Here is a 12,175-nt window from a genome sequence, read left to right as displayed (position 1 = left end):
TTTACCACAGATTCCCTTGTCACGTGTAAAGTGATATAGTAGTAAAAGTTTTCAAAGTATTACAGAAATGGCTTGTAATTTGCTACCTTAGAAAGCTTATTTTTATTTTAACATTCATATTTTAGTAGTTAACTCTGAAAAGAACTTACTGGTTGAAATAGAGATAATATTAGAAGCCATATTCTGACTAGACTATCACTAATGATGTGGTATCACAAGTAATAATAATGAATAGCTTGAGAAAGTGAAGTAAAAGAGATGTATGAAATGTAAAGAGCAGAAATGCAAGTTGCGATGTTTGTGGTGGCCAATGAAAGATTTAGAGATCGGACATATAAAATTTGTTAATTAATAACAGTTTACAAATAACAATTTACAGAGATTAGGCTCTGAAATATAATTTTGATATTTCACATTTAGAAAACAGTGTTGTAGGTTGAATATATGATGGGGATTTTCTTTTACTTCAACATTTTTTTTTTCTGTTTCTTCCCATAATCATCTTCAAAGTTTGTTGTATAAGAAAGTTACTGTTTTCAAATGAAAAGCAGATGGGGTAGAGTTCAGCATTTATCCATCTTCTCCCCTCACTTGAGGATTATAAATAAGGGCAACAATTTAAAAAGTAGCAATGTTAATATGTAAAACTATAGTAGAACTTTCTAGGGACTAGCCTTCCTGGATTACTCAGAGTAATTCATGCCTGGCAGTTTGTTGGAGTGATAAAATCTTATGTGTTACTTTAAATTAATTCTCTTCAGTATGGATAGAAGATGGGTATCCTTGTGATGAGTTTTGAGTTACAACTGGGGTACGTTGTGGCTGTTTCTGGTCATGTATTTTCGAGCAGTTCTTCATTATCTTTACTGTGCAAGCAAATCCTCTGAGGCTCTTGTTAAAACATCAGTGCTCCAACGATGATAGTGCTGTGCTGATCTTTGGACCACACTTTGAGTAGCAAGATTCTAGAACGCATCCATGGGATTTTCCTGTTTGACTTAAAAGTGATGCCCTTCTGAGTCTTAACATCCCCCTTGCCTCAAAAGAAAGTTGTACTAATTGTAGGCTTGTGTGTTTTTGAGTTGGTGATTAACAGCCATGTCTTTCCTTTAAAAAAAAAAAAAAGCAAAGCAGCGGATTGCTCATAAACCTCACTCCAAACCAAAAACTTCAGATATTTTTGAAGCAGATTTTGCAAATGATATAAAATCCAAGGATTTGCTTGCTGATAAGGAACTGTGGGATCGACTTGAAGAACTGGAGCGACAAGAAGAATTGCTGGGCGAACTTGACAGGTACCTAATAACAGATGACGTTTTTCAGATAATTTGTTTTATGCACATTTCCTTATTAATTTTTTCTTACAATACATGCTTATTGGTGAAAACACAGAAAAGTGCAATATTAGTATCAATAATCCTACCAGTGTAAAATAATAGTGTAGTATATTTTTTTGTGCTCATGAGCACATTCCTCTGCATGTACTTGTACAAAAAATACTTAAGATCACTATCTGCATTTTTGTATTCATACTTTATAATAAGATAAAATAATAAGATAGTTGATTTATGATAAATGTGGATGTTTTTACATACCACATTTCAAATGTTTTTATATTATAATCAGGAGAATACTTTGAAAAAATTTTACTTGTAAAAAAAGTTTGATTTTTAAATTTGTTACTGTAAAATGTTTATCTTTGCTTTCCTTTGCGAACTCCTGTTCATTGATTGAGTAAGCAATTTGTAATCTGGTCAGGTAGCTGTATATATGAGAAACCTCACCAAATTGCTGTTTGAAATACACATTAGCACTCACTTAGAATTGTCAGAGTGCTCAATGAAATCTGTTACTACAGAAGTTCTTACATTATTTTGCTTAAATGATGTACCATGTGCAGTAATTAGTTTCTGTAAAAAATAGGACACCACGTACAAAGGACACATCGATATTTATTACCATTTTACCTATAACTTCTTAGGTCTTCTTGATTAACTGGTACTACTACATTTTAAAATCAGTTTTGAATTTTGGGACTTTTTTGGAGGGGGTTCATGATTCTCTTTCTCGTTTTGTATGATTTTGTTAGGTTCCATTGCATTTTTGGTTTTATTCTTTCTACAAATTCCTTAGTCTTTTGTAGAAAACATAGAAAATGTGCCTGTGTATATAAATATATCAGTGTACATATGTACAGATTCTTTATAATAAAGCATGTTACTAAAATATTCCAAGTATAACAATACAAAATAAGAATGTGTTTTAGTTTTGTTACTTAAATTTCTGGTCTTTACATAGAGGTACATGTTCTTTATGAATTTCTAGCATTTCTGACTGAGTTTGTAAAATTTTATCTGTAGTGTGTATAGACAGTATCCTCCTTGTAAAAGACAAAGAAGAATTACTATATTCTCTTTATCATTTGAATCACTAAATACTAACTATATTAGAAACTAATGATTTTTGCTAATTTATTTCAACGCATTTTAATTCTAATTTAAAGGAGACTATATTCAAAATTGTAAATTTTACCCACTGAAATATACTGAAAGCGTGAATATTTAAAATTCTAATGTGTTTGATCTTGTATTTTTTTCCTTTTTTAGTAAACCTGATACTGTGATTACAAGTGGAGAAGATACAACATCTTCTGAAGAGGAAAAGGAGGATCAGAACATAAATGTGAATGTGATGCAGCCAGTAACAGACTCTCTTACTCCCAGCAGTGGTGAGAATGTCGCAAGGTCCGAGCTCTTCAATGGTCGAGTGAACTGTCATTTGAACTATTCAGTGAATGGGTCACATTCTTACCACAGTAATGAAGAAGAAAAGGAAGAAGAAGATGACGACACTGATGACCATGAAAATGGCTGTAATGATTTAGGGTTTGGAGATGACACTATACCAACTATATATTTTTCTCACACTATTGAACCTAAGAGGGTTTGTACACTTTTAACTTTATTAATTTTGCATATAATTTGAATGCTAAGCAGCATCTGTGATACTTTTTAAGAGAATACTGCTAATATTGTTGATTATGTCAGACAAGGTAATCACTTTTTTTGCCTCTTGAGCTGACCAATTTATCTAAAAAGTAAAAATGAAAGTCTTGTTAGCTGATTGTCATTGTTATCTGTCATTGTTATAATTGAATTTGAATTGTTTAAGGTCTGGGAGGGGATCTGATTTGAGTGGCAGCTATACCTGTCATTCAGACAATTTTCTTAAGAATTCTAGAGTTAATTATATTGTGGACATTTTGGTGTATTTAGGAGTTTGAGTGACTGCATTAGTTAAATTTTTAATTACACCAGGTTGTTGTTTTCTATGTAGGCATAAAATGAATAGGAGCATCATGCACAAAAAGGAAAAAATTAGGAATAAAAATTAGTTCCTTTTCTGACAGAGTAAATATAAACATTTATGGAGAATCATGACTTTTAGAGTTTTGGCATTTTAAAGTGAGGGGAGCTCTATGGAGATCTTCCAATAGAGTATTTTTGAACTCTGGTATCAGAAGACTTTGTACCCTCCATACTTACTGTTAAGAATCCAGGTATTTAAAATAGATCAAAATAGGTTGGCTCTGGCTTAAGAAGTAACAGTTGCCTAAGTCCTTCCCCTGGTCCTCTCTCTGTTGGAAGGGGCCACCAGGAGTCATCTTTTCTAGTTTGGCTTTCTTAAGGAAACTTAAAGCCGAATACAACCAGAGGACTGGTTAGTAATAAAACAGGGACTCCTTTATCTCAGTTTAGTGCTCTTTTTAACCACAAGACATAAATGTAAGGATTGCCTTTGTTAGAGTTAAGGGCTTGTAATATCAGTTTGGTGTGTTTGTGATGATTATTTAATGAAACATGTTTGAAACATATTTGCTCTTTTTTAAGTCCCTTAAATTATCCTGCTGGAATATGAAGTGAAATAACTATACTTTCCGCGCCCCCCCCCCCCAGTATTCTAATAGTTTATATTAAAAAGAGGCATCTTGTGAGTTCTTCAGAAAAAAATAACTACTTAACAAGAAAAAGAAATTTGTAATTTTTTTTTTCCTGGATGTAAAATTTTTCTTATTTTCATTTAGATAAAATGGGAAGAATAAGTAATACTTGGAGGAATGTTACAGAGAAGAACAGTCATTATAAAGAAAATGTAATACAAATGCCCCAAAGGGACTAGAATAACATCATTATCCAGGACAGGATTGGCTTTATTTTTAAATCTTTAGATTTCTAAAAATTAGAGGTATTTTAAAAATTTGTAATAGTTAAGCAATCTGATACTGTTTTTATGACCTCAGGTTTTTATTCTTAGTGAATATTTCTTTAGGTTAATTGTGCTCTTTGTTTTGAAATGCATGATTTAAGCAAAAAACTTACATCAAAATAATAGGGTGATGTGAAAGTTTATAATAAATCTAGCAGTTAGTTGAAATGTATTTTGTTTTCTATACAGTAATAAAGTCACTGAAGAATTGGTCATTAAAAAAGATATAATTTAATGCTGTTGAAGGAAGTTATGATAAAGTAAAGGCTTTTTTTAAACCCTAATTGATAATGCACATCATTTTAGAATCAAAAATTTTAAACTGCCTCTCTTCCTATTATTTCTTTAACATATAGCATTTACTGGTTTTAGTTGTGACCTTATATTGATTTCTCAAAGGGATTATAATTATTTGCTATAATATTTTTAGGTCCGAATAAATACTGGAAAAAACACCACTTTAAAATTCAGTGAAAAGAAAGAAGAAGCCAAACGTAAACGAAAGAGCAGCTCTAGCGGTAGCCAGGCTGCCCAGGAGCTGCCTCCCATCAGGACGCCCGCTGACATTTATCGGTGAGTGAGCCTCACAGGCAGCAGGGCAGTCTGGCCCTGCCCTTTTTTTTTTTTTGGGCAAACGTGTATTTACAGAAAAAGGTTGTTTGTAACACATAGGATTCCACTGAAGCCGGTACTAGGCCTATAGGCCTATAGAGTAGCTTTAAGCTTTGTATTGTAACGGCCCTCAGGGAGACCAGAGCCACGGTCGCTTTCTAGTCCGAAGTGACTGAAATGTTGCATGTTTTCCCCTCTGCCTCATTCTCAGTGAGTCAAAACCATTGTGTTAACTTGAGAAGAGTTTGTGTTTCCAGTGGGCTAGGGCAGGACTTGGCAGTCACAGCTGTGGTGGTGCTTGGCAGGTAGTTGATCTTGTCACTTCAGAAGAGAAGTTAAGAATACCAGTCTTGCTTTTTTCAGATTTTCTTGAGAAAGCTATCATTTGAAGATAATCTACTGTTTTCATAACTCATGTTTTTAAAATTGTGAGTGTTCACTGCTAAGTGTCTTCTGAGTCGATTAAATTGTATGTAAAATCTTGTGACGATCTAGCTATTGTTACCTACAACATTCTTACACATGAAGTGTTATATTTTATTAGACCAGAGTAGTTTTTTCCCGAAATAATTTAAATACAACACTTGATACTACAAAATTGTTATGATTGTGAAAAATTTAAGCTATGTTTGAATAAAATATTTAAGATTAGCTTTTAGGAAGGATTTTGTAAGTTTATCCTCAGTTTTGAATTACCCTTGAGTGAGTGGGTGTTCCTTTTCTTGGGCTATCTAGAGTCTTTGTTGATGTGGTGAATGGAGAGTATGTCCCCCGTAAGTCCATCCTGAAGTCACGCAGCAGGGAGAACAGTGTGTGCAGTGACACCAGCGAGAGCAGCACTGCCGACTTTGACGACAGGCGGGGGCTTGTGCGCAGTGTCAGCTGTGACGAGGCTGCGTGCAGTGACGCCAGTGAGAGCATTTTGGAAGAGGAGCAACAGAATCATCAAAAGAAACTTTTGTCCTTATCTGGAGCACCTGAGGTATGTGTGTATCTTTAAGTCTGTTTCATATATCTTTGGCCAAGTTTTGAAATGGTGGTAGTGACTCCATTTCAGACGGTTTTAGCATTCATTTACCCTGTTCACAGTCATTTTGGACTTGAAAGGAAGTTTCTTTGGAGGCCCTCTCCTTTTTAGCTGCTGCTGCCATACCTTCCAGAGATGGTCTATATAGGTCATTCACTTTATTGTCCTTAAATTATATATTTATTGTTGGGAAATTACTTTTGGTTGATAATGTTGGTTTACCTTGTTTGTATTTTGGGAGTATAGGAACCATCCTGTACTCCCACCCCCAGTTGTTATTTATTAAATCTAAAACAATCGCATTGTTTATCTTACAGATTCTTCATATGTATATTTAGTCTCAAAAGTCAGAGTACCTACTTAATTTTAAGCTTTGTTCTTTTTGATGATAGTTTGCAAAAAATGTAGTCACTGACAAATATGATACAAATATTGTGATATTAAAATAGTTCAACATTTTTTGGGGGAGCTAAAAATAGTACCAGTTTTGAAGTTCTGTTTCTTTAAAATAACATTTAAAAAATATCTTAGAGTATGTGTTATAGTTTTTGGCTAGTAAAATACTTTAGTGTGTTATTTTAAATAACCACTAGAGCAGACTATCGTCATTTTTATGAGAATTCATAGATCACACTTTTTAAAATGCTTGATTGAATTAATTTTTTAACATTTACATAGATATATTTGTATAACACACACTCTCACAACAGATAATTCTCTAAAGTTGTCATATGCTTTGGCTGAATTCAAATTCTATGCCTGTGCCAATGAAAATGTTTAATGAACATTTGGGGGCTGTGGAATTATTTGTAGTACAGAAAATTATAGATCTACTCTTCAAAAAAAAAAAAACAAAAACCAGTGAGTGCACATATACTTTGATGCCCTACATTGCACATAATTTTTTGTGCAAAAAATTACACTTTGGGCTATGCCAAAAAATATGAATTCCTGTCAATGGAATAGCTATATCTTATATTTTCTATTAAACTCAGACTTGATTTTTTTTTTATCTTAGTTTGGTGGGTTTTTTAAGTTTTCACTTAAAAAAGTTTTTAGAAAGACTGGGGACTAACACCTGTATTAAACTGATAGATTCTAATAACATTTGTGCATACATCAAATACATCTAAACTATATATGCTTATATAAGTAAGCACACAAAAACTTCCATTGTCTATACTATTGTATTCAGCAAATGGAGAATGGATATCATTAGCTTTTAGGGGTAGTATCTGTGGTTAAGAGTATTGTCTTCCCCTCTTCCTTCTATAATGATCTCAGGTGACTTGAACAGAATCTTTTTTAATGGTCTTTTGTCTCCCATACTATTAGAAAAAACAGGTAATGAATATAAACTTGCACCTTTGTTTTTTTGGTACAACAATTGGTACTCAGTACAGTTGGTCCTATGGTACTATTGTACTCAGGGTTTTTCTTTTAGTATTTAAAAACCTTGTGTTCATAAGGTAGAATTTGAATTCAGCTGAGACTTATTTCCACCTACCCCTTATTACCTCAGCATTTTGTGTTGAACTGATAAAGCAAGCATCTAGAACCTGTGAATTTTTAAATATCAGAATAAATAGTTTATGATTATGGCAAACAGTTTGAAAAATACATTTAAATGCTAGAATATTGTCTCTTTTTCAAAAGCATTGTTAATACAGAGGCCCTTTGCTCATCATGATAGAATGGAGTTCGTATGAAAGTAGCTTTTCTGGTTCTGGACTGAGCTGGACTCAAACCAAAGGTTTCAAAATACTGTGGGAACAAGAGGGAGTTCTTTTTCTTCTTCATTAGTGGGGGCAAGGTGGAGGAGAGGACATTTTTAAATTGTTCAAGATAAAAATGTCTTAAGTAACTTTGTATACTTGGTAGACAAAGGGAAGCAAAGTACATGTGAAAGTTTAGGTGTCAGGATTTTCATTTGTACATGAGTTCTGTCCCCTCACTTTTCAGAAGTTCAGGTTAACACGTCTTTGCTACAAAAAGGCCTACATTACTGCCTGTTTTTGAAAATAAAGGAAATTTGAAGAGGATTCTCACTTCTACCACAAAAGTGAGAAGAGGGTCTGTGCTGCACTGACTGCTCTGGATGCATGTGTGCCTTGAGCTGAAAGAGTGGTCCTGCCCAGCTCCTCCTCCGGGACTTACTTTATGCAGGCTGTGCCTTTAGCACATCATGTTTACACATTATACATGTGTGTGCACTAATACATTCTGGCAAGTATGTTAGTGTCATGTTATCTGTGCTATTTGTTATGATTGGATTAGGTGGTTTTGGGATCTGAGAATGCTCAAAAAACTGCATATAAATTAATTGTAATCTCTTGTTTCACTTTATGACATTTCAGCTTATGGAAGGTTTTAGCTAGTGTGGAAAACATACATGCGAACACTCAACGAGCTTGTGTGTATTATGTATGCAAATATAGTTTTCTATATAATACACAGCGTAGATACTATAGGTAAATCTATGAATACATAGAAGATAGAGCTTTGATTACATTTCTGACAGTTTTGTACATTATACTTTTGTCCAGTTGAATGTAAATTGAGTGATTAAGTCCAGCAAACATCCAGTTAAAAGTAAAAAAAATCATATTTTGTGAAACCTCTGATTTCTATCATCGAATTAACTGTTTTAATTGAATTAAAAATTGAGACTAACCAGTGTCACTTCTTAAAGTTGAGGCAAGATGCAAGAAACTACTCAAATAACTGCCTGTACGACCACCATGCTGAGATGTTGCTTCTGGGGAAGCTAAACTATTGGCTGACAGGCAGCTGCCGCCACAGGGCAGCTCACTCATGAACATCCCCAGGTTTTTTATTGTAATACATTTTTTGCTCTATCATGGTCTGGACATAAATGGAATGCCTTTTATTTACTGTTTTTATTTAATCTCAGATATAAAAATTATGCTGTATTTTGTTTTCTTGCATGTGTGTTGTAAAAATCTTCTTACATTTGATAGTGTAATTAAAATATTTTAACGGTACTTGATTCCTTTGAATAATGTCTATTTTGATGTTATATTTTTGTTGAATCTTGGGAATTGACTTAATGAAAAGAAATGTCTAACAAACACAGGATAAAGGTTTTGTAGGCATGTTATTTGCAGTTTATTACCATAATCTGACTTTTTTCTTGTAGGCTTTTTCTGGAACTGTAATAGAAAAAGAATTTTTATCACCCTCCTTAACACCACACCCAGCCATGGCTCATCCTGCACTGCCCACCATTCCAGAACGAAAAGAAGTTCTGTCGGAAGTGTCAGAAGAAACTACAAAGAGGGTTTCAAAGTTCAAAGCTTCCAGATTGCAGCAAAAAAACTAGGCACTGCCTAGGAAATGGGAATTTGCATTCTCAAGCCGAGTGTTCCATTTGTTTAGGGTATATCCATAGCGAAATATGTTGTATGTAGCTTGAAAAGAGGCAACCTGAGTTATCTGGCAACACGGTCTGTTACCCTGACCAGTGAGTGGTATTTGAAAGAAATCAAAGTGAATGCTTGAATATTGTAGGGTACTGTTTGGTTGTGTTAATTCTCTGAACACTGTCAAAATTTTCGTCTGCGTGTGCCCTATGATGCAGTGGCAGCACTTCGAATTATTTTTTAAAGATTACCGTTCATAGGCATTGTTTTCATTTGTGGAACGAAATACAGGCAGTTTTATGCCAGCTGTGATGTTGTGTATACCATATGGGCCATTTTAAAGAAACTTAAAATTTCAAGTAGATTCAACGACTATATTACTTGCTTTAGCATTGAAAAGGCACTTTAAAAAAAATCTGCTTCTTGTAGGTTTTGCAACTAGGTGGCTATTTAAGAACTCTTCCCGCTGTCATTCTGTAATCGCTGAGGCCTAAAACTAGTGTGCCCTATGGGAAAGTTTCTTTGATTGGAAGAATGGTATTTTGTAAAACTTTTTTTTTTCCAAGTAAAAATTTTATGAAACTTGGTCTCTAAGATGTGAACTTCATGACTGGATTTAGACGTGTCTCTGATTCCTATTGTATACCCATGCACATAATGCGTCCGTAATTGGTCTGATTCCTTGGGTGCTCCTTATCTGGTGTGAGCAGTTTTAACTGGTGTTACACTTTGGGAACAAAGGAAAGGTTGTCTAGATACTAAATGTAATAGATTTTTTTCAATAAGAATTTCATATTTGACCCTTTCCAACATCTTACTCTCTAAGGCTACCTTTCCTACTAGTAAATAAATAAGTTACTTTTAGCAAAATTTCTTAAAGAGAAATGAATTTTAACAATGAAAATTATACTGCAAGTGTTCGTCATTACCTTGATGCATGCTAAAATGTAGCTTTTAAAAAAACATTCTGCATTAGTCCTAAAATAAGCCTTCAATGCCAGTCCACCCTCTATTCATGGCTAAATATTTAAAGGTTATTTATAGCTTCTTTAATGAATTCTTGCTTAAACAAAATGAAATTATGTCCTAGAAAAGTAGAAGCTTTTTGTAAGTAGAACAGTGCAACTGTAAAACTTTTATGAATATGTATTTTAATATTGGGGGTGAGGGCTGAGCCTAACTTCTTCCAGTTAGGGTAATTCAGAACATAGGACTGATTTTATGGGGGGTGAGGACTGAGCCTAACTTCTTCCAGTTAGGATAATTCAGAACATAGGACTTATTTTGAAGATCTCCTCCAAATGTAGATTTTTTCTTACTAAGTTTGATCACATGCATATATTTGTCATTAAAAACTGATTTTTTTTCAGCCCCATCCCCTGCAGAAAAACTAAACCAAGTCAAATAAAAAATATGATATACCAGTTGCTATTCAAGTGAGCTTTTCTGAGCTCTGCTAAAACACAACACAAACACAACACACACAAACACAACAGTAATTTTAGATCTACAGGAAAATTGCAAAAATGTTAGAGTTCCCATATACCCCACCATCCATCTCCCCTTATTATTACAACCTCTTGTATATTCATAGCACAATTTTTGAGTGAGGTTTAAATGGTACGACACAATTAACTAAACTGCAGCTCTTATTTGAACTTCACCAACTGTTCCCCTATGTTCCTTTCAGAATCCTGTCTAGGACCCCACCTTGCATTAATCATTGCTTCTTTGTCTCCCTCAGCCTTTGACAGTCCTTGCTATTTCCTTGCCTTTTGTGGGTGGTAATTTTGAAGATTACTGCACAGGAGTTTTGTAGGATGTTCCTCAGTCAGAGTTTGATGGTCACATGACTAGAATGAGGTTTTTGCATTTTGGATAGGAATATCACAGACATGTATCATCATATCAAGAGGCTCATATTAATGATATATTTTAGTGTGTCATTTTAGGTCCATGTTTCAGTATGTTTAAATGTGAAGACTTGGTTAAGGTGTGGCTGCCAGATTTCTCTGCTGTAGACTTTTCCTTTGTTCTTATTAAGAACCATGGAGTAGATAACTTTGAGGTTGTGTGGATAATTCTTGCTCCACAAACTTAAACCCACTGATTCTTTTATTAATTGGTGGACACCTTGTCTCCAACAGTTACTAATGTGGTGTTTGTCTAATATTGATTTTTTGCTTTACCCTTTCTGTATTTACTTCCTGGAATTCTTTTGTAATGAAGTGGTTTTTTTTATTAATGTATTGATGTTTTGTATTAGTATGGACTTGGATTTGTATTGGTATTTATTTTACCCTGTGAATTTAGGTGGAATTATCATTGTTTTGTTTACTCTGTTGTTTAACTTTTATCCTAAGGAACTACTTTGAGCTGGTGCCTGAATTCTCTCGCCTATCCTTGTACATATTTTTCTCTGATACCACAAGATACGGCAGGCTTCTCTTCTGTTTCTCCTCCCCCAGTCCAGGAATCGGCCACTACTTCAAGGAACCCTTGCCATTTATTTAAGGGTTTACTTTAAAAATGTCCTCACATGGGTGTGTGAATTGCCAGTGGGTGTCATTGCTTCTGTGCCTTCCTGTAGATAGAGCCAGGCAGTTACGTATTTAACCAGGGCACATGTTTAGATATATGTGTCTGTTGAAAATATGTTTGTACTGATACTTCTGGCTCTAATCTAATGCCACAGGATTCATTTTAGTATTTTTTTGTGATTTCTTTGTCCAACAGTGAGAAACTTGACCTTTATTAATCTATAATGGTTAAGTCTACTAAATACATTAAAAGTAGTTTCAATTCTTTTTAAATTTTATTTATTTTTTTAATTTCAATTCTTACTCCTGGGAGAAACACATTTATTACTCTATATATTCATCCCCCC

General features: G+C 34.0%; 1 protein-coding gene across 1 annotated transcript in view; it reads left to right on the top strand.

Annotated features, from left to right (window-relative positions):
- The window catches only part of URI1 (URI1, prefoldin-like chaperone), a 41,282-nt gene extending 30,093 nt beyond the window's left edge, over nt 1-11,189 (top strand). The window contains exons 7-11 of the mRNA XM_012733174.1: nt 1,127-1,295; nt 2,607-2,943; nt 4,697-4,839; nt 5,614-5,860; nt 9,066-11,189. Of these exons, the coding sequence (XP_012588628.1) occupies nt 1,127-1,295; nt 2,607-2,943; nt 4,697-4,839; nt 5,614-5,860; nt 9,066-9,248 (1,079 nt within the window). The 3' untranslated portion in view covers nt 9,249-11,189. The remainder of the gene's footprint in view (nt 1-1,126; nt 1,296-2,606; nt 2,944-4,696; nt 4,840-5,613; nt 5,861-9,065) is intronic.
- Nucleotides 11,190-12,175: the final 986 nt, after the last annotated feature.

This window comes from Condylura cristata, unplaced genomic scaffold, assembly GCF_000260355.1.
Source record: "Condylura cristata isolate star-nosed mole 26May11 unplaced genomic scaffold, ConCri1.0 scaffold00039, whole genome shotgun sequence".
Lineage (NCBI taxonomy): Eukaryota > Metazoa > Chordata > Mammalia > Eulipotyphla > Talpidae > Condylura > Condylura cristata.
The sequence above is the reverse complement of the archived record's forward strand: the minus strand, read 5'-3'. Positions and strand labels throughout refer to the sequence as shown.